This window comes from Carlito syrichta, unplaced genomic scaffold (assembly GCF_000164805.1).
Source record: "Carlito syrichta isolate Samal-C Ts95f unplaced genomic scaffold, Tarsius_syrichta-2.0.1 Scaffold316058, whole genome shotgun sequence".
Taxonomy (NCBI): domain Eukaryota; kingdom Metazoa; phylum Chordata; class Mammalia; order Primates; family Tarsiidae; genus Carlito; species Carlito syrichta.
This window is the reverse complement of record NW_007260154.1, coordinates 55,726-83,249: the sequence shown is the minus strand read 5'-3', so window position 1 is coordinate 83,249 and position 27,524 is coordinate 55,726. Positions and strand designations below refer to the sequence as shown.

At 44.0% G+C, this 27,524-nt stretch overlaps 1 protein-coding gene across 1 annotated transcript; it reads left to right on the top strand.

Annotated features, from left to right (window-relative positions):
• The first annotated feature begins 928 nt into the window (after nt 1-928).
• LOC103276351 (membrane-spanning 4-domains subfamily A member 8-like) lies at nt 929-25,867 on the top strand. Its single transcript, XM_008073754.2, is given in 7 exon segments — nt 929-1,001; nt 2,555-2,730; nt 11,228-11,350; nt 16,660-16,718; nt 17,944-18,082; nt 25,519-25,638; nt 25,781-25,867. Coding segments are annotated over 7 exon segments (777 nt in total).
• The last annotated feature ends 1,657 nt before the right edge of the window (nt 25,868-27,524 follow it).

Here is a 27,524-nt window from a genome sequence, read left to right as displayed (position 1 = left end):
GATTTAAGTTCCCATTAAAAAGTCCCATTCTTAGACTATCGGTATTAACTTGTCTGGAAGCTCCCTGGAAATCACCATTGCAAGGCTCTTTTTGACTTCACTCAGAGCTCAATCACTGTAAATAGTTTTCCTTCCTGGGATGTTTGCCTGAGGATGTGTGTTTGATCATAAGATGACTTGGCTTGAGCATCATAATTCCTGGTTCACATCCAGCAAAAGAAACTGGCCTTTCTCGGAAGCCACAAAAGACGCCTCTCTCTACTTCACATTGGCCATCAGCGTGCTCATCTCCCAATGGTATAATAGCACAGGAAATTGGATGGGCATGAAGAATTTAGGCAAGTCATGTATAGTAGGATGGTTTAAAAGGAGTCAAACAGACTGGAAAGTGAATATAGAATCAGAGGAGAGCAAAACTAGAGATAGATGCGATTAAGTGGTTGTTCCCACAGGCCAGCCAAGTGATGTGTACCTAAACTTGAACAATGGGGAATAAAGAGGATAAATTTGAAAGATATTTAGGCAGTCTATTCATGTTTTGTATGCTAGTTACTTTCACCTTACTATTGCTAGGTAACCAAAATATTAGATGAACTAAAATTAGTTTCGTAAACTGCATATTTTTTATTTCAAATTCCCATACTGCTCAATAACTATTGAACATAGCTTTAAATACTGACCTGTATTTCACTTGATAAGAAAACTATTTTCAATATGCTCATGTATTTTCAATTTGGTGTGGGTGCTTATACAACATAAGATAACCTGTGAACCTAAAAACACACACACACACACCAAAAAAGTGTTTTACTCGGGAAAAGAATGATGCCATTCTCATTAGAACACCTTCTTCAGTGATCCCCCAAATCCTGTAATCTGAACCAGATGAGTCTCCACTCTATTGGTTGTTCAGATATTTTTTCATAACATGAAGGAGAAGACCCAAGAGAAACCTTCGGACTCACTGGAGTCCAACCGAAGTTCAAGTCATTTTGGGAAGTGTAACATTTTAGCTTAATATGGTTGTTGTTATTCATTGTCACCTCTACAGTCTAATAGGTCTTAGGTCAGGTATGTTTTTGGCTAGGCTCCCAGGGCTGAGTAGATGCTGTGTTCTCAGTATGGTTTTAACTGGTTCCAAGCTAGGTTTGCATATTTGTTTGTTTGTTATTGTTATTTTGTCTTTTATTACTCAATAACTCAAGACACAGCTATTATTTTAGAGTATAATAATGATCACTCAACTCATCTCAGGTTATTTCTCCTCGGAAATCTCGCTGTCGTAATCTCTGGAAATCCCACCAACGACATCCTCCACTTCCTAATTTACCAAGAGCCAGGGAGCCATCAGTCAAGAACAAAATACGAATAGCGAATTAGTGAAGAACTCTGTAATTTTTTCAAGAAGTCTCGTGGAAAATGCGTTTTAATGAAGTCCTGTCCATTACTCTTTTGTCTTAGTTCTTCAATAAAGGATGCAATTCGATCACAACTTGACGCTTCCCTTTTTAAAAGCTCATGCGGGTTAACATGAATAAATACGGCCTCCCCCACCCCTGTGGTTTAGGGAAGTAGGAGAGTAGACTGGAAGGTCCACTATATCTCAGGTTGCAGGAGATTGCCTGAACAAAGGATCTCCTTCATTCAAAAGCAAATACTCTGATTTTGGACGTGGACATAATGTTGACGTTGCAATAGCAGCCCTCTGGATCTCTCTGTGCCTTTGTTTCCTCATCTGTTGGACAGAAATAATAGCCATGGCCTACGAAGTCTATGGGAGGATTAAATGAAAATATATCATTAAAGGGCTCAGAAGAGCTCCTAACTCATAGTAACTTCTCAATGAGTTGTTATTTGTCATTGAATAGCTTTTATCATTATATCAGTAGCATAGTGATATAAGAAGCCAGACTGAATTTTTTCTGTTTTCCAAGAATTGGTGACTAGAGCCCATCTTTAAAAGCAGAAGATGTATTCAATATTTTAAGTCCAGAAAACCATTTAAGAACTTGCTGGAAAGGGCTGATATGGGTTGAATTTGTTCCCTTCCTCTCCAAAAAAGTTGAAGCCCTAAGTCCTGGTACCTCAGAATGTGACCTTATTTAGAAATGAGGCCTTTACAGAACCATCCAAGTTAAAATGAGGTCATTAGGGTAGACTCTAATCCCACATCACCGGTGTCTTGACGTAAAGAGGAGAAGATTTGGGCACAGAGACACAGGTATGCACAGAGGGAAGGTGATATGAAGGCACACAGGGAGACTATGACGTGGAGGTGAATGATTGAACTGATGCATCTACAAGCCAAGAAATGCCAAAGACTGCCAGCAAGCCACCAGAAGCCAGGAAGAGGTAAGCAAGTATCCTTTTCCTTCAGGTTTCAGAGGGAGCATGCCCTTGATTTTTGGACTTCTAGCCCCTGGAACAGTGAGACAATAAATTTCTGTTGTTCTAAGCCACTCAGTTGGTGATACTTTGTGACAGCAGCCCTAGGAAGATCATACAAATGCCTTTTCTCTATGATGAGCACTATTATTTCCCTCACTCCCTGAAGCGTGTTCGGTGTTTATGAAGGGAGATTGTCCTCTCAACTCAACATCCCACACTAGGAGAGTGGCATTTGAATATTTCTACTCTCTGAAGCTGGGGGAGAGGGGAAGAAGCCACTCCAAATTTGGTGGGAGCCTACAGGAAGAGTCCCCTTCCACACTGGTCATCTTTGGGATCCAGGTAGGACTGGCTGGCCTGCTCCGGAACAAGCAGGACAAGCCAGCGATGTAAAGAGAAGACATGGCTATAGGGCCATGCAGAGAGGGACCATGGGCCACCACAAAGGTCAGAGTTTACGAGGGGTAAAAAAAGAAAGATCTCATCACTGCCTGCAGGCCCCCAACACTGGAACACTAGAGGGAGGTGAGACTGGAAGCCTTAGGTTTCCTGAGAATTGCTGTATCATGGGGGACGATGCGTGCATATCAAAGCCCTTCAGCAAAATGTGGCTTTGATTGTGGCTGCTGAATGCCTCCGTGTGTCCACGTAGGTTAGGGATATAATCCACAGAAAGACAATGTAGGAACTCATTTAATTTCATTTGATTTTTTTTAAACCAACGAAGATTGTTTTTTTAAAAAAATAGTTCCTGTTTGTCATTTTATATGCATATTTTAATATTTTTGTAACAAAAAAATTTTTTTAACTCTGCTGCAAACATTACATGTTGACGTTATATAACTATTCCTTCCAATCCACCCTTGAACCAGCCCCATTGTCTTTTGAAGACATCGGCACTCGAGATCACGGTCAAGTACTAGAAACCGAGCATGTCTCCACAGATGGTGATATCTCTCACAGTACAAACTTTTTTTTTTTTTTTTGAGTTGGAGTCTCACTCGGTCACCCAGACTGGAGTGCAGTGGCCGTTCCCGGCCACCGCAGCCTCGACCTGCTGGGCTCCGGCGATCCTTCCGCCTCAGCCTTCCGAGTAGCCAGAATTACAGGCATGCGCTACCACGCCCGGCTGATTTTTTGATTTATTGTAGAGATGAGGTCTCACTGCCCAGGCGGGTCTCAAACCCACGGGCTCATGCAATCCACTCACCTCAGTCTCCCAAAGGCACGGGATTACAGGCTGAGCCACTGAGCCCGGCTCAGTACAAACTTTTTATGGGCTACTTTTTCATTCTCCGATCCCATGCAATGACACAAAGATTTAACACTATTTGCCCTGGTTAATTCTAAGACTGTTTCACATGTTCTCCATTTCAACACTCTGTAATTGGTCTTAGCCTGGGCTGCCTACATGAATTAACATCATACCCACCTTTCTCCTATCTTAGACTAATAATGTCTTCTTTTATTACTTTATTCCATTCTTTATTACTTACACTAGTAATGCCCGCGCATACCTCTGCTCCTCCACTTTTATCTGCACTTCTTGTACAGATGATTTCTGATCTTTTTCTCTTAAATACAAAAGTTATTATTATAAAAATGTGCAGCCGGGCTCGGTGACTCAGCCTGTAATTCCGTGCCTTTGGGAGGCTGAGGTGAGTGGATTGCCTGAGCCTGCAGGTTCGAGACCCGCCTGGGCAACTTGGCGAGACCTCATCTCTACAATAAATAAAAAATGAGCCGGGTGTGGTAGCGTGCATCTGTAGTTCCAGCTACTTGGAAGGCTGAGGTGGGAAGGATCGCCTGAGCCCAGCAGGTCGAGGCTGCGGTGGCCGGGAGCGGCCACTGCACTCCAGTCTGGGCGACAGAGTGAGACTCCAACTCAAAAAAAAAAAATGTGCAGGATGACCAGGCTTGGTGGGTCAGCCTGTCATCCCATCACTTTGGGATTGCCTGAGCCCGCAGGTTCGAGACCCACCTGGGAAACTTGGTGAGACCTTGTCTCTACAATAAATCAAAAAAATTAGCTGGGCATGGTAGCATGGCACCTGTAGTTCCGGCTACTTGGGAGGCTGAAGTGGAAGGATGGCCGGAGCCCAGCGGGTCAAGGCTGTGGTGGCCGGGAGCGTGCCACCACACTCCAGTCTGGGCGACAGAATGAGACTCCAACTCAAAAAATAAAATTAAATAAAAATGTGCAGGCATCTAACTATTATATCTTCTAGTATGTTCAGGTCTGAAATTTTATATAATAAAATAGATACTTTATTGTAAGTGTGTTTTATTTGTATTTATATTACAGTTCAGCATTACGTTTATTTCTTTTAAATTATGTAGATTTTATTATATGTGATTTTTATCCCAGGGTATGAAAAAGATTAACTCTATACTTATTTTACTGAGAAATCTTTAAGCATCTAGATTTTAATCAAAAGTCTCAGTACAAACTTCCAATTCTGTCCAATGCAGATTAACTGATATCAGATTTATTGATAAATCAACTATGAAGACTGGGGGAAATATTCAAAACATCAATTTTGAGCTAACCTACAAAAATCAGCAGAAAGTTTCAGTACTTTAAACATGTGAATGCACACAAGGTGAGCCCCACGTTTACCCAGGCTTTCCCCTTGGGAACATTTTCTAGGCCATGGCACAGGAAGGTGGAGCCCAAATAGGTGCAGTTGTCTTGCTGAATGGAAGAGGCAGGCATTAGGTCTGAAACTGTCAAAGTGTCAGGGGAGGGGAGGTGGGATTGGCAGTTGAGGGAAACTGCTAGGGGAGGGAGGGCCATACCTCATCAACAAGGGTACCTGCATAATCGATGTTTGTATACCTAACCCTGAATTGTACCCCACATCTTTAAAACAAAGGAAAAAAAGAAACTGTCAAATAACTGGAATTTGGTGGGCACACTGACAGAAATAAGGAAGCCATGGAGCGGGAACCTCCAAAGTCTACAAAGAAATTTCCTTTCGTTTCTTTGCTGAATCCTGGGCATGTCCTTTGACACAACTTCAGAAGACATAACAGAAGGTAGATTCTAGGGAGACAGAGAGAGCTAAGCATAGATTCTAGATATTACACAAGGTGGTGAATGACAAAGTTCAGGCATCGCCAGGAGAGGGACACCTTTTTGATCATTTCTGGCCTGCAAAGGATACCCCAGAAATGCTACAGCTTAGAATTAAGGACCATGAACTATGGCTACATGCTACACATAGGAATAAGAAGGAAGGAGAAAAAGACCTACCCTAACAAAGCCTAAAGTCAAGATCTAAGAGGATCTGCATGATTTTAATTGCCTTACAGAGCAAAACTTGATACTCTTTAGAGGAGAATAACTAAATCCATATCTATAACATATCATTCACAATTTGAGCATATAATTTTAAAAAGCATTTGATATAAATAGAAATAAATACTGATAAAGAAATGATGAAATGATCAATAGAAGCAGATCTAGAGAAGATTCACATATTAGAATTAGCAGACAAGGACCTCAAAGTAGCTATAGTTAATATGTTAAGAAAATAGAGTAAAAGATAGACAAAATGAGTTAAAAGATAGAACACTTCAAGAAAATTATAATCTATAAAAGAAAATAAATATTCTAAAACTGAAAAATATAATATTGGAAAATAAAACCAATTAGATAGGTTTAATAGCAGCCTGAACATAGCAGAAGACAGAGTTTATGAATTAATATTTTTTAAAATCTATAGAAAATTTCCAAACTGACATACAAAGAGGAAAAAATGAAAATAAAAGAACAGAGTTCAGGAGAGATATAAGATGTGATCACAAGGACTAATACATATATGCATATTGGGGTATACTAGAAAAGGAGAAGAAATAAAATGGAACAGAGGCATATTTGAATAAATAATGGTCAAGAAGTTTACAACAAATAAAACATATCAAGATTCTCAAAAACCCCAAACAGAATAAATACAAAGGAAGCCTCATCGAGGAAAATCATAATTAAACTGTTGAAATCAAATATAAAAAAGTGTTTACATCATCCAGAAAAAATAGATACATGACTATCATGTAAGCAATTTTTCTTAGTTGGGCACAGTGACCCATGCCTGCAATCCCAACACTTTGGGAGGCCAAGGTGGTAACATAGCTTGAGGCCAGAAGTTCAAAACAAGCCAGACAACATAGCGAGACCTCATCTCTACAAAAAATCAAAAAGTTATCTGCTCATGGTGGCATGTGCCTGTAGTCTCAACTACTCAGGAGGCTGAGGTGGAAAGATTGCCTGAGCCCAGGAGGTCGAGGCTGCGGTAAGTCATGAACATGTCACTGCACCCCCGCCTAGGTAACAAAGTGAGACCCTGACTTAAAAAAAAAAAAAGATGCCTGACTACTAACAGAATGCTTCTAAAGATAACAAGGGAAAAAGCTAGTAGGGAAAATTAAACATTATATAATAATTAAAAACATTTGATTACTAACAATGAAGGAAAAATTTAAAAGGAGCTAAGAATACTTGGGACAAGTAGAAAACAGGTGGCACCATGGAAGATTTCAATCATATTGGTTATTATACTAAAAGTAAATAGACTAAAAAGTCAACTAAAAGGCAAAGATTGTCACTCTAGATTTTCTTTTAAAACCATTGCTATAGCACACCTCATAACAAGGGTACCTGCATAATGAACATTTGTATACTTAAGCCTGAATTGTACTCCATATCTTTAAAATATAAATAAATAAATAAATAAAATAAAACATAGCTATAAACTGTTTCCAAGATAAACATTTTAAACTTAAAGATACTGACAGGTTAAAAGTAAAAAAGATGAAAAAAAAGTATAAAGGATGGAAAAAACATGCCATCCAAGCACTAACCAAATGAAAACCGATGTCTACATTAATATCAGATGAAGCAAACTTTAAAGCAAGAAGCATTATGGGAGTTATGGAGGAATATTTCAAAACGATGAAAGGTAAAATCAAAAGTACCTTATAATAATGTTGAATTTGAGTGCATAAGTCAACAATAACAGAACTAAAAGGAGAAATAGGCAAATCCTTCATTAGAGTTGGATATTTTAATAGACCTTCTCGGTAACTGATAGATGAACAGATACAAAACTATATAAAGATATTTGAACAAAATAATGAGCCAACATAAGCTGATTGACAGTGATGGAATACTACTGAATGCACATTCTTTCCAAATACAAGTGGCATATTTATCAGACTAAACCATACCTTGGGTCATAAAGTAAGTTTGAAAAATTTCAACATATTTAAATTATATAGTGTGTCTTCTCTGACTGATGTAGAATCAAATTTGAATACAAATCAATAGATAAATATTTAAAACTCCAAATATTTGGAAAATTAGGCACATATTTCTAAATACCTAGTGGATCAAATAACATCATGAAAGAAATTAGAAAATATTTTAAGTTGAGTAATAGTGAAAATACAACATACAAAACTAGTAGAATGTAGCTAAAACAATATTTAGAGAGAAGCCAATACCTTTAAATACAAATATTATAGGGAAAGAAAAACTGAAAATCCATGAACTACACTTCCAACACTGGTGGCAATTTTTTAAAAAGTTAAGTAGAAGGGAAAAAAAATTAAAGAAATAGAATAGAAATAAATGAAAAAAATCTGCAAAAGTAAGCATTGGTTATTTTTAAAAATTAGTAGAATTGTTAATCCTCTTGCAAAATTGATTAACAAATGAATTTTAAAAAACAAATTACCAATACCAGGAATAAAAGAGGGGATATCTCAGAAGAGCCAAAAGATATTAAAGGGCTAAAAAGTTAATACTATGAGCAACCTTATGCCAATGAACTCAACAACTTGAGTGCAATGGGCAAATTCCTCAATAACACAATTACCAAAACTAATACAAGAAGAAATAGAAAATCTGAATAGCCCTATATCTGATTTTTAAATGAACTTGTAATTTAAAACCCTCCACAAAGAACTCCAGCCCAAATAGCTTTACTAGTAAATCCTATTAAATAATTGTGAAAGAGACAGCATCAGTTTTACTATATCCTGTTTTCTAAAGTCTTGTACATTTGGACTGCATCTTTTCACTGTATCCTTTTACAAAAGAATATACTGGTGATGATGGTTACATAGCATTATTAATATAATTAATGCTACATTAAAATGATTAAAATGGTAAATTTTACGTTACCTGTATTTTCCACAATAAAAACTATGCTTGGGCTGGAAAACAAATACAGAAAATCAACAAAAAGTCCATTAGGCTGGAAGATAGTAGGATAGTTCTGGTTCTGCCACTAGCTAACTGTGTGTTGACTGTGTGTTGGTAAGCAAGTCACTGCCTCTCTGTGGGTGTCAGGTACTTCATGCATAAAGTGAGAGGGTTAGATCAAATAATTTCTAGGCTTTCTCCCTAACCTATTACTCTAAACGTTAATGTAAGATAACACAATTTATAAAGGACTCTACTTTCTGATTTTATGCTCTTCTTTTGCCCTCTAAGGGCAAAAGAGAAAAAGACAAAATCTCTAAGATTTTAAGGGCTTAGAGATATTTTTAAAAGTTTTATGTACAGTGCTTGATCTTAATCTTCAAAGGTGACCTTTGAACTGGATTGGTAGTCTATTCTTGGAGGACCCTAAAAATTAAAGCCTATAAAGTCTTGATTGGTTTTGAGAAACTATTTAGCCCTTATGTGTAAATATAAGAGAAAGGTTTTCAAACACTTCTAAAAATAGTAAGAAATTAAGAAAACCTTTCAATGCTGGGATAAAAGGCTTAATTTTGATCATATATGGCCTTGATCTTGTGTTTGATATTACTTGATATTAATCTTCTATGGCCTTAATCCAAACTCATTTTCTAACCATAATTCTTAATGCATAGTACTGTTGTTCATGACATTGGTTATACAATAACTATCCTCTCCATAATGTAAACATTATGCTTCCCATGTCTGGGTGAATCATTCCAGAAACGTTAGCTTATGAAAAATCCGATAAAGACAGTCTGAGCTTTTAGAAGCCAAGGACCACCTGGACTCATTGGAGACCACTGAGCATTAAATAAGAGAAGTTTCTCGTGCACGGATACAGAAAAGGAGTTAATCCACAGGAAGGAGAGCATTCTAAATTAAGAACACCTTTGGGAATTAAACGGACAAGAGAAAGGTCATCATTGTTTTCTAGAAGATGAATACTTGTGTCAGCCATATAATCCAATATTTGAGATTTACAAGTCGGGGACTGTCTGTACACACAGACGTCTATGTGTCATCTGTGAAAAAATATATCTGTGTGTTAATTTCTTGGGGCGGCCATAACATTTACCAAAGGTCAAAAGTAGTTTCCCTGCCCTAGACCAGCAAGGGTCCATGGGCTTGAGCAATGGGGACTGAATCTAGCGTCCACAGATTTTGTCAAAATCTTCTATATCAGCCATGCATTTTGTCAAAATCTCCACAGATTTTGTCAAAATCTTCTATATCAGCCATGCATTTTGTTTCTGGAAGGGTCTAGAACTTTCATCAGTACCATAAACTCAATGGCTTAAGAACAACAGAAACATGTTGTCTCACGGTCTGGAGACTAGAAGTCTGAGACCAAGGTCACCAGGGCCACGCCCCCTCTCAAGACCCTAAGAAAAGATCTGTTCCAGGCTTCTGGTGGTCCCCTGGCTTAGGGCAGCATTCCTCCAATCTTCATGAGGAGTTCTTTTTATGAGGACACCAGTCATATTGGATTAGGGGCCCATCCAACTCCTGTGTGACCTTATCTTAGCTAATTACATCTGTAACAACCCCGTTTCCAAGTAAGGTCACGTTCTAAAGTACTGAGAGTTAGAACTTCAGCGCATGAATTTGGGGGAGGCGTGGGGGAGGGAGACACAATTCACCCCCTAACAATATCCTACCAGGGGAGTTGGGGGCAGGATCGGCAGTAGTGGGAAACTGCCAGGAGAGGAGGGGTACATCTCATCAATAAGGGTACCTGCATGATGAACATGTATATACCTAACCCTGAATTGTACCCCACATCTTTAAAATAAAAAATTTAAAAATAAAAAAACAACATTCTAGGCTGGGTGTGGTGGCTCAAGCCTGTAATCCCAGCACTTTAGGAGGCCAAGGCGAGAGGATTGCCTGAGCTCAGGGATTCGAGACCAGCCTGGGCTATTTGGTGAGACCTCATCTCTACAATAAATCAAAAAATTAGCTGGGCATGGTGGCATGTGCCTGTAGTTCCTGTTGGAAGACTGAGGCGGAAGGATTGCCTGAGCCTAGCAGGTCGAGGCTGCCATGGCCGTGGGTGACAGAGACTCTGACTCAAAAATTAAAAAAAAAAAATACAAAACATCCTAAAGAGATGAGGGCAGACATTTGTATACAAGGATGTTTATCACAATGTGCTCTATAATATTAAAGAGCAGAAACAGTCTTACCTGTCTAATAACTCTGCTCCAAATACTCCACGGAATATCCATGATGGAATCCTGGATTTGAAGAATACATAATGCCATGGAGGCATGTTCATGACAGAATATTGAATTCATAAAGTACAGAGCCATTTTGTATTGTCAAGGTAAAAGTTTGAAAAGAATAATGGTAGGTTACACACCAAAATGTAAATGGTTATTTTCTCCAGGTTGGGCAGGGTGGGGGACATTTTATTTATTTTTTATTTCTTTATAAAATTTTTATTTATTTTGCTATTTCATTTTTATACTTCCCATATTACTTGTTACACCAAGAAAACCAAACATTTATTACGATAAAAGCGAGCCCCAAAGGGGAGGCAGCATTCTGCCCCAGAAGCCAGCCTTCAGCTTGTGGCTTTCCTGACAGGCCCTGCAGATCCTGATTGGCCTGGTCCACATCGGCCTCGGTTCCATCCTGGGGACCGTTCTCTTCACTGACTATGTGTCTGTCTTGTTCTTTGGAGGCTTTCCCTTCTGGGGAGGCATCTGGGTACGTAACTCGAGTCACCCTGCAAATGAGTTCCCAGAAGGGACCAAGGCGCTCAAGGCCGGCCACCGTGTCAAGTTGTGCAACTGTGCCCTGCAGAAGGTTCTCAGCCCCTGGGCCCTAGGGGATGAAAATCCAGCCCAGGCCTTGTTCCCCGAGTGGATTAGTTTGCTAAGGCCGCCGGAATTAAGCACCATGAACTAGGTGAACAACAGCCATCTGTTATCTCGCAGTTCTGGAGGCTGAAAGTCTGAGATCCAGATGCCAACAGGGTCGCTTCCTCTGAGGGCTCTCTCCTTAGCTTGCAGATAGCCACCTTTTCCCTGTGTCCTCACGTGGTCTTCTCTCTGTGCCTGTGTCCTCATCTCCTCTTCTTATAAGGACACCAGTCATACTGGATTGGAGTTCTACCCTAATGACCTAATTTAACCTTAATTTCCTCTTTAACAACCACATATTCGGCCAGGCTCAGGTGCAGTGGCTCACCCCTGTAATCTCAGCACTTTGGGAGGCTGAGGTGAGAGGACTGCTTGAGCCCAGGAGTTTGAGACCAGCCTGGGCAACATAGTGAGAACTCGTCTCTAGAAAAAAAAAAAACCTGGGTGTGGTGGTGGTGTGCACCTGTGGTCCCAGCTACTCAGGAAGCTAATGCAGAAGGACACCTGAGCCCAGGAGGCTGAGACTACAGTGAGCCATGACCACGTCACTGCATTCCAGTCTGGGTGACAGAATGAGACCCACACACAGTCACACTCTGAGGTACTAGGGGCTAGGTCTTCAACATAGAAAACTTGGAGAGGTGGACACAATTCAGCGCGTGATATCCAGTTACAGCCCTGCAAGGTGACATCATCCCTAAAAGAACACCTTTTCTGAACTCACACACGAAAACACGCCCATGTGTAAAAAGAGGTGCTGGGAATAGCCCCCAAGTACTGTTCAACACAGGCCCACAAGCCTGAGCTCCCAGAGACAAACATTTACCAAGGGTCACAAGTGGCTTCCCTACCATAGACCAGCGACGGTCCATGGGCTTGAGCAATGGGGACTGAATCTAGAGTCCACAGATGGACCTAGGGGGCGTGTGCAACCTTGATCCCTTGCATGTGCTGTTCACAATAGAGTTCACACTCCTATGAGAATCTGATGCTGCCACTGATCTAACAGGAGGTAGAGCTCAGGCAGTAATGCAGGTGATGGGGAGTGGCTGTAAATACAGATGAAGCTTTGCTTGCTTGCCCACCGCTCACCTCCTGCTATGCCACTCAGTTCCTAACAGACCATGGACCAGTACCAGTCCATGGCCTGGGGGCTGGAGACCCCTGGCCTAGAGTTATCCCCCACTTCCACAGCCACACGAGGCCTGCAAAATGGCAGGACTGTGTTCCCAGAGCGTCTCTGACTGCCTGCTCCTCCTTGTTCCCATCTGCAGCTCTTCCACCAAGGACTTGGTCTTTCCTCTGCTCTCCACTGACCTCAACTCAGAACTCAGTCCCTTTTTCCCTCCACACCCTCACAAAACACCTGTGTCCATATCTCCGACCTCCATAAAGTGTGGGGCTGTGGAGAGGACAAGCATCTTGGCCACACAACACTCACCATTTGGCGCCGGACTCTCCCGAGAGCCAGTGAGCCACAGGCAGCCATGGCATCTGTAGTAGCCCACTGGCTGAACCCACTCCCACCAGGCCACTCAGTTCCCATCAGCCTTTCTCTCCTTTTTCTACAGAGCAGTAGTGTTCATTGCTGCCTTCTTGACTCCAGGACTATCTTTCTATTTCCCAAAGCTCACGAATGTCCTCTTCTGAAGCAAAGGTACTCAATAGGGCTAAGGAAGACATCCAAACTCCAACCCTTCCCATCAAGTCTCTATAAATGAAAGGGTGTGAAACTGAGATTTGTTTTCCACTTATAGGGAAATATGGCACTTGCCTTGGGAGGCAGAAGAAGCTAGAATAAGTTTTCGTTGTAAATAACTATTTCCACTCCATGGTACACACATCTACCCTGAGTGGGGTGGGTGAGGGTTAAGAACATGGTGTTTGAAGTCAAGATGCCTGGACTTGATTCTCAGCTCTGCTACCTACTGGATGATGTCGGGTGAGCCATTCAGTCTCTAAGTCTCAGTCTGCCCATTGATAAAATGGGAAGAACAATCGTGTTTGATGGGCCATCACATGGTAAAATAAAGCAAAGTTAAACAAGCACTTGGCAGGCTAAGCGCGGTCGTTCGCACCTGTAATCCCAGTACTTTGGGAGTCCCAGACAGGAGGATTGCTTGAGCTCAGGAGTCTGAGACCAGCCTGGGCAACACAGCAAAGCTTCGTCTTTACAAAAGATAAAAATTTTCTTAAAAAAACTAGCCAGGTGTGGTGGCGTGCACTTATAATCCCAGCTACTCAGAATGTTGAGGTGGAAGGATTGCCTGATCCCAAGAGGTCAAGGCTGCCATGAGCCATGATCATTGTGATAATGAAACTGCACTCCAACCTGTGCAACAGAGTGACACTTCAACTCAAAAACAAAACAAAACAAAACAAAAACAAGCACTAGGAGGGCAGTGATGGTGAGTGATTGCCGATGGGTATGGGCTTTCTCTTCAGGGTGATGAAAATGTTCAAAACTTAGATTCTGGTGATGGTTGCGCAACTCAGAAAAATAATCAGATGGTACGCTTTTAATAGGTGAATTGTATGGTGTGTGGCTCTCAATGAAACCTTTTTTGAAAAATATCACTTCCTATAGTGCTCAGTCAAGTATAGCTTTCACTGAATCATAGTTCACGACCTCTCAGACCACTGTTGCTACCACACTGGGCAAAGAGAAGCAGGAAATGCCTTCAACTCATGCTTGCAAAACAGCCGATTTGAGATGGAATGCAAGCAGTCTACATCAGTCATCCTGTTGAATTTTCAGCACCAGAGGGACAAAACACTTATCTGAGTAACTAAAAAGCATGTGCCCAGATGTATAGACAGGCAAGGACACAGAGGGTGGCTAGGCATGGTGGCTCGCGCCTATAATCCCAGCACTTTGGGAGGCCGAGGTGAGAGGATTGCCCGAGCCCATGGATTCGAGACCAGCCTAGACAATTTGGTGAGACCTCATCTCTACAACAACAACAACAAATAATAATAATAATAATAATAATAAATTAGCCAGGCATGGTGGCGTGTGCCTGTAGTTCCAGCTACTTGGAAGACTGAGGCAGAAGGATCGCCTGAGCCTAGCAGGTCAAGGCTGCAGTGGCCGTGAGCGTGCCACTGCCCCTCCAGCCTGGGCGACAGAGTGAGATTCCAATTCTAAATAGATAAATGAAAGCAGAAGAGATGCTGGTGATCCCTGCTGGGGGCCAGCCCCTGCAGAGAGATTTAGGGGGTCCCTGGGAGATGTGGTGGCGTCGGCGATTATTCTGAAGAAATAAGGAGAAAGAAAGAGACGGGGGGGGGCGGAGAAAAAAAGAGACTAGACTCTGTCTAGTGCAGAAGCCGTTTAATGGGACAAACCGTGAGTCTTTTATCCCAAATTTTCACAGGTTAAATCACAAGACTTTCGCGTGAACACAAAGCCAGGTGGATGAGGGAGCATCGCCCACCCACCAGGTGTTTCCTTAGGCATGAAGAAGGATAATCCCAATTAAATCAAAAGACATTTACATGAACACAAAGCCAGGTGGATGAGGGGCGTCCCCCACCCACCAGGTGTTTCCTCAAGCATGAGGAAGGATGATCCCAAAATTATCTCACTGTTCTTCATGCTTGGTTAATATTCCTCAAAAGCAATACTACAATTCTAATATCATAATATTCTAATAATCAATAACTTTTAAAATTTATGCATACACAACACCTAATAACTAACTTAAATCCTAATTTCTATTTTACGCTAATTCTACCTACACTATAGAAACTCTTAATTATAGCCCAAACCAGTTCCTAAAGAATGTGGTCCAGTCAAAAGATCATGCTGGGCCGTTTCTAGGAACAATTGATTACAATCTCTTAACAAAATGGCTGTTCTAAAATCTTATATATTTATTTTAACTTCCATAAATTTTCTAATTCCTAATTCTAATATATAAAGCTGATCATCAGCAATAAAGCTTCTAAAAATAAAACCCAAATATAAAATGTAAGTTGTACTAAGGCCAAAACCACAATAGTAGAAAGTGGGAACAATGAAATTTCTAAAGTTAGCTGTATTCTTATTAAACCTCAAAGTATCATGTTTGATCATCTTGAACTAACATAATTCACTGACGTAGCATAACCTATTCTACAATACTTTCTATGAATAAAATAAATTCAATTTCTATAATAAATGGAAAAACCCTACACTAACTGTAGCTAAAACCGGTTTAAAAGAATGCAGCCCAGTCCAAAGTATGTGCTAGGCCCTAGGAATGTGGCTCAGCCCAAAGTTCGTGCTGGACCATTTCTAGTAACTCTAGATAATTATCTATATTATTAAGGTTGAAACAGCACTTTATATGTATATACTAATTCTACAAATATACTTTTAAATCTTATAAAGAAGTTTGTACTGTATTAAAGGCTCCCAAATGTGACCTGAGTTTGAACTGTGTTAAGTTTAAAGCCGAAACCGCAGTCTGTGAGAAACGGGAACAATGGACTCCTAAAGTAAGCCATGCCTGTTGTACTCTCAGAGCTTCATGCTTAGATCATCAAAGTTCCTTCTAATGAGATGTGCTAAATAGCAAAAAAGGAGGAGGGAATGGGCCAACAGCTCCTGAACACATCCTAGTGGTCTCAGGGTCCACAGCCCACCTTGATCCATAACGTTCAGGTGGGCCTCCGTGGCTGGCTCCCAACATCCCTCCCTTCCCCGCTCCAGAACTCCCAAACCTAACTGAAACCTGGTATAAAAACTGTAAATGACAGAGTGTGCTCATGGGAAAGTAAAAGACAGGGAAATAAGTCAGCATTTATTGAGCATCTGCTATGTGCAACACACACTGAATGCCAGATGTAGGACATAAATCATCTCGTGACGTGTGGTTTGGCAAGAGCTGTAAATCTTCCCATTTTTCAGATGAAGAAATAGAGATTTTTGAGACGTTAATAACTTACCCAAGGTCTCATGAGTTTCAGGCCAGAAATTAAAACCAGTTCTCCTGGATCCTGGATATTTCAGGATGTTTATCCCACATCAGTGTCCTGTTATTTATTGCTTCCCCTGTTGCGCTGATGGTCCCAGCAAAGGAACCAAGGGTGTGTGGCCAGAACCACGGGAGCCTGAGGAAGGGCGCCCTAAGTCCTGACCTCGTTCTAAACCCCACTATTCTGCACCAGTTTGTCATTTCAGGATCTCTCACGGTGGCAGCCGAAAGTCAGCCAAGTTCTTCTTGCCTGGCAAGTCCTGAGATGCGCTCTCCTAGTTGGGGGCCTCCAGGACAGTGTCAGAAAGGGGGAAGTGAGGCTCACACACAAGCCCTCCTCCATCCTTGCACCTCTCATCACCAGGCTCGGGACGTGCGCGCGCATTCTCGCTCATGCATGCCGGCCACGTGGCCTGGGCCGGGAGTCACAAGCGGGAAAGACCCCAGAGGGTTCGGGGGAGGGAACCTGACTGTACTGAAGGCACAGTACAATGGAGGCAGAGAGAGGCAGAGAGAGAGAGAGAGAGAGAGAGAGAGAGAGAGAATAGCTTTCCTGGGAGGCCCTCACTTGGGGAGGTACAGAGCTCCCCAGGGCCCAAGCTGCTTTCTAGGAGAGCAAGGAGCCAAGGGTGCCTGTGGCCAGTTCTGCAAGGAAGCCAGGCCCAGGCACCTGCTTCCCAGAGGAATCCAGCCAACAGAGCTCTAGTCATCAGCTCCTCGAAGCTCTGTGCTCCCTGAGCAAGGGACCAAGAAGAGGAAACTTTCTCTTTCTCTTACAGGTAGTTTATCCAGGGTAAGGGGCCTCAGGGTGACCAAGTCCCTACAACCTGATGAGATATATTTTAAAATCTCCAAAGGGAAGCTCAGAATGTCTGAGCGTATCTCTCTGCACATGGTCCAGATTCAGGGAGCATCTGAGCCCATCATACCCCAAGATACTCAGGCAGAGACTCCTGCCTGCATTTTATGGGATAAGTAGGTCGAATGTTCCCCAAAGATGATTCTGGGAAATGTTTCCCCTATAATATGCTCTATAAAGATAGTTAGGTGAACTTGGAAAGATCTCTTTTGTCCTCTCTCTGGAAAATCTGCAATCCTCATTAAAGTCTCTGAGAAGTACCGCAGCAAAGATGGGTTTACCCTTGTTCAATCCAACTTTTTACAAAGCTAGGTTACCCCAAAACCATTTTGCACAGAACACCTCCTTACTTGCTACAGAAGTAGGGTTCCAGGGATTCACATTAAGAAACACTTTTTGAAGCAAAGTTACAGAGATGAATGATCGTGATAGTTACACAACAGTATGAATGTGTTTAATAACACGGAACTGTAACACTTAAACATGGTGACCACGGTAAGTTTTATGCTGTATATATATGTTACAAGTTGGGGAGGGAAAAAAAAACGCGTGTTGAATCTCTGCTCATCTCAGCTATAATAGTGTTTCTCTTCCACCCTGACCCGCTGTATCTTCTTCATTGGGTGCCAGCGTGGGTTTGAACATCATCAGTGCACTCTGTTCCACAGTTGGCGTCATACTCTTCATCACAGATCTAAGTATCGCCAGCACAGCACATCCCATGACTATTTTCCTTAGAACACCTGGAGTGTGGTGAGTATCGCTCTCGGCCAAAGATCTCCAGGTTCTGACTTTATTGTATTTAGAAATCTGCCAGAAGGAGCTTAACAACTAAGCTTCGTCAAGAACATGGTAGGAAAAGGAGGTGCTCTTGGAATCAGAACAAAGTTTAAAGACCTTGACCCATACATAGCTTTAAGCACATGACTTTCTTATTCTTGGTTTCTGCCTTTACAAAACAGTTCCTTCCTTACGGCATTGCTGAGATAATTAAGTGTGACTGTACAAGGAAGCGTATGTACCACCAACCAGCCCTTCTCCTCGCGTTCTCTGCCTTCCTGCCCATTCCTACAGACCAGGAATTGGCAAGCTTTTTCTGTGAAGGGCCAGATAGGAAATATTTAGGGCTGTGAAGCCCTATAGCATCCACAGAAAGTTCTGGGCGTAGTAGCTCACACCTGTAACCCCAGCAGCGCTTAAGAGCCTGAGGTGGGAGGATTGCTTGAGCCCAGGAGTTTGAGACCAGCCTGGGCAATATAGCATGACCTCTTTTCTACAAAAAATTAAAGAATTAGCCAGGTGTGGTGATATGCATGCCCCTAGTCCTAGCTACTTGAGAGGCTGAGGTGGGAGGACTGCCTGAACCCAGGAGGCTGAGGTTTTGGTGAGCCATGAACAAGCCACTGCACTCCAGCCTGGGTGACAGAGTGAGACTTTGACTCAAAAAAAAAAAGCTAAACAAATGATCATGGCTGAGGTCCATTAACATTTTATTTGCAAAATAGGGAGCAGGCAGGATTTGACCTGTGGACCATAATTTTCTCACCTATACTATAGACCAGCACTGTCCGATAGAAATATGCAAGTCACATATGTGACTTTAAATTTTCTACTTGCCACTTTTTTATAAAAGAGGGAAAAAGAAGGATAACTGAAATTAATTTTAATAATATATTTTATTTAACCCAGTATATTCAAATATTGTCATTTCAACATGTAATCAATGTAGAAACTTGATTTGCTATCTTGCATTTGGGGAATCAAGTCTTTAAGGAGAGAATTGAAAACAGGAAGTTGCAGGCAATTCTTTTGAATTTTGGTGTTTAAAACAATTTTTTTTTTTTTTTTGAGTCAGAGTCTCACTCTGTTGGCCAGGCTGGAGGGCAGTGGCACAGTCATGGCTCACCACAGCCTCAACCTGCTGGGTTCAGACTATCCTTCCACCTCAGCCTTCCTAGTAGCTGGAACTACAGGTGTGCACCAACATGACCAGCTATTTTATTTTTATTTTTGTATTTTGTAGAGATGGTGTCTCGCTATGTTGCCTGCCCAGGCTTGTCTCAAACTCCTGGGCTCAAGTACTCCTCCTGCTTCAGCCTCCCAAAGTGCTGGGACCACATGTATGAGTCACTGTGCTCAGTCGACAATTCTTTTTAAGGATTTGTCTGAAAGAGGAACAGAGAAATAAGGCACGGGGCGAGGTGGCTTCTGCCCCAATAGGGCATAGGCCTCACAGTGTGAGGCTGTGTGAGGTGGCTCACACCTATAATCCCAGCACTTTGGGAGGCCGAGGTGAGAGGATTGCCTGAGCCCACGGGTTCGAGACCTGCCTGGGCAACTTGGTGAGACCTCATCTCCACAATAAAAAAAAAAAAAAAAAAGTAGCTGGGTGTGGTGGTGCATGCCTGCCTGTAATTCCAGCTACTTGTGGAAGGCTAAGATGGAAGGATTGCCTGAACCCAGCAGGTCGAGGCTACAGTGGCAGGGAGCGTGCCACTGCCTTCCAACCTGGGTGACAGAGGATGACTCCGACTTAAAAAAAAAAGAAAGAAAGAAAAGAAATCCAGTGTGTGTCTGCACTTAAAGCACATCTTGATTTGGGACTAGCAGCCTCTCAAATGTCCAAAAGCCACACAGGAATCGTGGCTACTGAAATGGACAGAGCAGCCACAGATGAGCTACCTGCATCCCATGGAAATTCAACCCCCTCATCTGTGCCTCTCCCACCCACTCAAGTTCTCCTCCCCCTCCCCACCCCGTCTCTCTTCCACATCATCAGTCTTCCCCCTTTACTGAATGAAGCGTATCCATCAGCATTAAACATGCTCTTGTTCCTTCCAGCTTAAATAGCAAACCAGCCATGCCAAGCACGGTGGCTCATGCCTGGAATCCCAGCACTATGGGAGGCAGAGGCAAGAGGATCGCCTGAGCCCAGGGGTTCAAGATCAGCCTGGGCAACTTGGCGAGACCTTGTGTCTACAATAAATCAAAAAAATTAGCCAGGCATGGTGGTGTACACCTGTAGGTCCAGCTACTTGAAAGGTTAAGGCAGAAGGATCACCTAAGCCCAGCAGGTCGAGGCTATGGTGAGCCGTGATCATGCCACTACACTCCAGCCTGGGTCGCAGAGTGAGACCCTGACTCAAAAAACAAAAGTAAAAAATTCCTTCTCTGAGAAGCGGAACTTTTGTTACTCTCACAGTTCATCTAGGGTAAGGGGCCTCAGGGAACCTCCCCCTGGTCGCTACTGCCCTATGCCCTATTTCTCTCCTTAAAAAGAATTGTCAGCTGAGCACAGTGGCTCATGCGTGTGATCCCAGCACTTTGGAAGACCAAAGTGGGAGGATTTCTTGAGCCCAGGAGTTTGAGATAAGCCTGGGCAACATAATGAGATCCCGTCTCTACAAAATACAAAAATTAAAATAATAAAAAAAAATAACTAGGCATGGTGGTGCACGCCTGTAGTTCCAGCTACTAGGAAGGCTGAGGTAGAAGGATCACCTGAGCCCAGCAGGTCGAGGCTGTGGTGAGCCATGACCGTGCCACTGTCCTCCAGCCTGCGCAACAGAGTGAGACCCTGACTCAAAAACAACTGCTTTTTTTAAACACAAAAATTCAAAAGAATTGCCTGCAACTCCCCGTCTTCAATTCTCTCCTCTTGTAGTCTCTCCGAACCTGATCACTCAGACTTTTGGCCTCACTCCTCCAAACACCAGCTCTGTTCCCAGTCCCCAACCACCTCTCCTCTCTGATGGACTCTGCTTGGCTTCCAGGCTCCCCACTCACTGGTCGTTCTCTTCTCTGTCTTCTCTGCGGGTCTTTCTCTTTTTCCCAGTCTCTTAGGCTCAACCGTCAGTTCCCTAGTTTTCGTCCTCTCCTCACTGCCCTGTCAATCTCATCCAGTCTGGTGGCTTGAAACACCTTCTCTGGGCCAGTGACTCCCAGATGCATGGCTCCAGCCAGGTCCTCTCTGTCCCATGCCAGTCGGGCAGGTCCGATAGTCAGTTCAACAGCTCGAAACGCATACCTCCGGGTCTCATCTCCAGATCTCACTCCCAAACCTTCCTCCTCGGTTTTCCTGATCCCACGGACGGCAGCTCTATCCTTCCAGTTGCTCGGGACAAAACCTTGGAGTCATCATGGATGCCTCTCTTTCTCTCTCACCTCACAGCCAATTCCTCGGACAATCCTGCTGGGCTTACTTTCAAAATGCATCCAGAATCCAACCATTCCCCGCATTCCCGCGTTGTCCTGAGCCACCACACCTCCCGCCTCATCCCGGACCTCCTAACTACCCCTCCCCCATCCCTGCCTCCTCCCTGCTGTTCTCAGCAGGGCAGCTGGAGGAATGCTCTGGAAGTGTGAGATCCCATCACTTCTCTGTTCAAAACCTTCCACTGCTGCCACTTCACTCAGAAAAAAGCCAGCAACCCAAAGGCGCTGGGGCTGTGGTGCCCTCGGCCCCAAGCTCTGCCATGCCCCTCTGGCTCTCCCCCCACAAACCTCTTTGATGTTTTCACAGATATTTCCACCTTTTCCACATTCAGGCTTGGAAGGTCCGCTCTGACTGGGATGCTGTTCCCTCAGATATCCCATGGCTCCCTGTCCCTCTACCCCTCCCTCCCACCCTCCAACCCGAAGGGGCCCAACTGCCCAGCAATCACCTCCCTGGAGAGGCCCACCGGAAAACCAGCACCCACCCCATCCTAGCATCCCTGCTTCCTTCCCCCTAACCCATCTTCCCTGTGGCCTAAGCATCTTCTAACACCTTCTGCAGTGAACTTAAGCGTTCCACTTCCTGCTTCCTGCCCGCCCCCTCCCACTGGAATATGGGTTTCTTAAGGGCAGGGATGTTTTCTGTTGCGCTCACTGAGGTACCTCAAATACCTAGAAGTGCGCCTGGCACAGTGTAGACACCCTGCAACCTGCCTGGGCAACTTGGTGAGACCTCATCTCTACAATAAATCCAAAAAAAAAAAAAAGTAGCTGGGCGTGGTGGTACATGCCTGCCTGTAATTCCAACTACTTGGAAGGCTGAGACAAAAGGATTGCCCGAGCCCAGCAGGTCGAGGCTACAGTGGCAGGGAGCGTGCCACTGTCCTCCAGCCTGGGCAACAGAGTAGGACTTCGACTAAAAAAAAAAAAGAAAAGAAAAAGAAATCCAGTGTGTATCTGCACTTAAAGCACATCTTGATTTGGGACTAGCAGCCTCTCAAATGCTTAAAAGCCACATGGGAATCGTGGCTACTGAAATGATCAGAGCAGCCACAGATGAGCTACCTGCATCCCATGGAAATTCAACCCCCTCATCTGTGCCTCTTCCACCCAAATGAATAAATGAATGCACCAGCTGCCGTATATACTCAGTAAGGGTTGGCCATTAACTGTCATTTGTGTTCAGTCAGAAGGTCCTTTGCCCTCCAAGAGACCTGAAGACTTCTCTCTTCAAGATTCCTAACAAAAGCCTCTCCCCAGAGACCCTCCCCATGGACCAAGTTCATGTTGTTTATCAAAAGTACCTTGAGCTCCTCCCCGCCTGGAAACATTTTATAGCTCCCAGACGCTTTAGGATTAAAGTTCAAGTTCCTCTGCCAAGTAGTTGTGCTCACCAGGGATCTGGCTCTCTCTCTCCGGTGCCCTCAGCTCGCCTTCCTCCGAATCTCTCACTCACCCTGAACACCAGCTATTCCCTTTCTCTAGGAGACGCAGGCACTAAAGAGTGCTTGGGATTTTTCTTACTAGAAAATAACCCACCAAGGAGGCATGGGCTGCCCAGTGAAAGAAAATAGAAGCAGATGCCGGTTTAGGTGCTAAGAAAGAGGAAGATGAGAGTAGGATTCGGGAAAGGCTAAACCCGGTTGCACAGTCAATGCCCTGGGGCAGAGAGGACAGTCATTTTTGAGTCAGGAAACTTGACTTCTAGCAAGGTAGATAGATACAGACATGGATCACCCTAATTCACACCGGATGGGACGAGAAGTATAAAAGAGAAAAAAGAAGTGACTCGGTACTGAGAAGAGAGAGATTTTAAATCCCTATGAGATTTAAACAGGTAGGGGTAGGAACAGGCATCATAGGCAAAGGAGAAGGCAAGATGAAGATGTCCGATGTTCTTCCGACGTCCGATCTCAGAAAGAAAATTCCTCTCGTGCCCACCACACAGCCTATCTTCAGGCCTCAGTGGTCCCCTGAACATGAAGGGCCAGCCTTGCAAAAAATGACCCAAGGAATGGCGGGGTCCAAGGAGTTCCACCGCAGGAATTATTTCTGCTTGAGGGACCCTGTTTCCATGGAAGATTTTATCTATAGGAGGCTCTCTCAGCCTCTGTGACTCATTGACTTAGACATTTTCATCTTGCCTTCCCTCTTGGCTGGGATGCCTGCTCTTAACCCCGCCCCTCTATGTCCCCTCGTAAGAATGAAGAATCTCTCCCTCCTCCATGCCCTGAGCCACTTTTTTTTCTCTTTTTATAGCTCTTATCCCATCTGATGTGAATTTTGATGGTCTATATCTTTATCTGTCTTTCTCACTAGATTGTGCCTCTCGGGATACATTTCTCAGCCACTTGTACCGAATAGGTGTTTAGAAACTGCTTGCTAAATTCAGAGGGAGGCCAGGTGTGGTGGTTCACACCTGTTATCCCAGCACTTTGGGAGGCCCAGGTGGAAAGATTGCTTGAGTCCAGGAGTTCGAGACCAACCTGGGCAACATGGTGAGACCTCATCTCTACCAAAAAAATTTTTTTAATTAGCTGGGTATGGTGGTGTGAACCTGTAGTCCTAGCTACCCAGGAGACTGAGGCAGAAGGATCACCTGCCCTCCAGCCTGGGCAACCAGAGTGAGACCCCAACTCAAAAGAGAGAGAGAGAGAGAGAGAGAGAGAGAGAGAGAGAGAGAAATTGAGAGGGAGGAAAAAGGAAAGGGGCCAACGAGAGGACTCCACAGTAGCGAGAATTCTCTGAGCAGCAGGCTCTCGCCACTATCATTTTTTAAAGTGGCAATTGAGAAACATTTATTTGGTACCATGGGCCATGTACTTTTACCATCACATTATCATCTCACATCATTGGATCTCAAATGGCAGCAGGGGTCGTCTCTTGACTTTTCAGATGAAAATGGATTCCACTCAAACTCTCTTCCCAGAAATTCTGGGAGACCCCACGCTCCTGGGTATTCTTGGAGAGCAGCAAGCAGAGGGCTTATATTTCTCCTGGTTGCTTCCTGCTACTGCTGGATTAATATACTTTGGGGATCCTGTCACTGGCTGTTTTTTCCAAGCCAAAGGGACATCCCCAATCCCTTCCCTCCGGCAAATGCCACTGCCATAAGCCAAGAAGGGCCTCATCGTGGCGGACTTTCTCCAGAGGTTCAGAGGAGTGGTGGAGGTTTGCATCAGAGCCCAGCAATCTTCTGATTGCAGAAGATCAGACACCCCAGCTTTGTGAAGTCTTGTGTTCTCTCAGGTGGCCTTTCCCGCAGGCTCCACCTTCCCACCACGTGCCCCTTCCGAGTTTCTCCTTTCACCACCTGGCTTTTCTCTCTGCGGCTTGTCTGCACCTTCAGATTCCTGTCCTTGCCCCGCTGTTTCCCTGTCTAATGCCAGACCCCAGCCTCCGGTCTCCAGCACATCCGAAGCCACCTGTCAAGATGCTTCCCTAAACAATGACTTTCCTTAGACAAGCACTGGCACCACATGTTGAAATAACAATTCTTGGCCGGGCATGGTAGCTCACACCTATAATCCTAGCACTCTGGAAGGCTGAGGTGAGAGGATTGCTGGAGCCCACGGGTTCGAGACCAACCTGGACAACTTGGCGAGACCTCATCTCTACGATAAATCAAAAAATTAGCCAGGCATGGCAGCGCGTGCCTGTAGTTCCAGCTACTTGGAAGGCTGAGGTGGAAGGATCGCCAGAGCCCAGTGGATCGAGCCTGCAGTGGCAGGGAGCATGCCACTGCCCTCCAGCCTGGGTGACAGAGTGAGACTCCAACTCAAGGGAAAAAAAGGCAATAACAATTCTCCTCACTTGATCCTCACAAAAAAGCTGCAGTCGGATATTTTCCCCATGAGGCTGAGAGAGAACAGGGGACTTCCCAAAGACAGAGAGAGTCCACAGCAGGGCCACCATCTGAGCTCAGACATCAGACTCCCGCTTCAGTGCTCATGTCCTCCCACTCGACTTTGCCTCCAGGTCCCGGGCATGGCGACTTCTGGCGTGTTGCTCGTCTTCTGCCTCCTGGAGTTCTGCGTTGCTTGCGTGTCTTCCCACTTCGGCTGCCAGCTCGTCTGCTGTCAGCCCAGCAGCGTGAGTCCCGGGCTCCCCAGTGGGTGGGGACAAGAAGGGTCTCCAGGCTTCTGGGTCCCCACCAGGAGCAGCAGGACGGTCCCACGGTGTCCAAGAGCGTGCCGTCCTTCTTTTCACTCTTCTTCGTGGGCCTGCTTTTCCGGTCGGGGTGGTCTACCCGACCATCTATGCAACCATCCCAGAACCAGTGAACTTACCGCCAAGTTATTCCAGTGAGGCCCAGGGCTCCAGATAAGCAGAGCTAAAGATTCTAGAAGCATCCTTCACCAGAACCAAAAGAAGCCCTCCTCCTCTGGGCTTCTATCACCGAGGTTCGTCCTGTCCTGACGACTGAGGGAAATGTCTTTCCAACTGCTTGCATCTTTGGTTTCCTTCTTCGATTCAGCCTGGTGAATAATGCTGTCCCTCTATTAAAAGGAAGATAAGGGTTTAACACGGATCTTAGCAAAGAGGCTCTCCCTGGGGCACAGCTTCTGTGTGTGTGTGACAGGGCCTTGGCACACACACACCCGTGTTTCTGCTGCTTGTGGGCTGGAGGAACAGATGCGCAGACAGCCAGTCTTCACTCTTTCAGTCACTCATCCACTTAATAAATATGTCCTGAGCATGTGATGTGTTCAAGGCTCTCTTCGTGGGAACACTGGTGAACATGACTTAGTCTGTGGCCTCAAGGAACTTCTGGCCTCAGGAGAGAGGGCTCCGTAGGACAGCAGAAGGAACCCAAGGGTTGGGGGGCAGAAGGAACACAAAGCTAAGTATTATTTCTTCTGGCAGTGGTGTGGCAAAGAACGAGGGCAGCAGAGGAGAGACTTGGTTGAGGAAGAAACACCTAAAAGGTGTCAAAGGAGAGTGAGGGGTTTCCGGTGTCATGAGGACCACATCGTTTGAGAGACCTTTGGAGAGAGTGAGTCATCCGCTGAGATGATCAGTCCTTTTAGCGGCCGGTACCACTGATGTGACAGAACTATGAATGTATGATGTCTTCAGATAAGAAACAAAATTATGGATTTCGCAGGAACTTAGATGGATTTAAAGTCTATAATACTCAGTGATCTATCACAGAAACATAAGAGTACCACATGTTCTCATTCATAAGCAGACCCTGAACAATTATTATAATACTATAAGAAAGAAATTGGCAGTAGCGGGAAACTGCCAGGGGAGGGAAGTAGGAGACACACAACATCAATAAAGGTACTTTATCTCAAACCAGGCAAAATGGGGACCAAAGGAAGGCCCAACCTTTACCTGTACCATGACCCCTTGTATACCTAATTCTGAACTGTAGCCCACATCTTTAAAATAAAAAGGAAAAAGAAATCTTCCAGGATCATATTGCTCATTAAAAGGACTAACCCTGAGGATAACTGGCTGGGACTGAAACTTTATTATTTGCAGGCAGTAATTTAAATATTGTTATCCACGATGCTCAACAGACATCCAAAAGGTTGCATTTAGATGGGTTATAGCAATAATCTCTAAAGCCTTCCTTAGCTACAGAAGGACTGCCACTCTTCGTTTGTTGTTTGTTTTGGTTACTAAATATAAAACATAATTTGACCCTTGTAAACATTTTGCCCTTTGAGTTTGTTTAAAATATTCTTCTAAATCAGCAGTCCCCAACTTTTTTGGCATCAGGGACCGGTTTTGTGGAAGACAATTTTTCCACAGACCTATTATATTCAAGTACATAACATTTACTGTGTATTATTATTACATTGTGATATATCATGAAATAATTTTACAACTCGCCCTTTTAAAAAAAAGAGTTGCAGATGGAAGTGGTAAATAAAATAATGGGTGGGCCACAGGGGGACTGACTTAAGCGTCGAATTCTGACGTAAAGCCTGCCACCAGACACAGTTATACAATTGAAGTCCATCAACTCACTT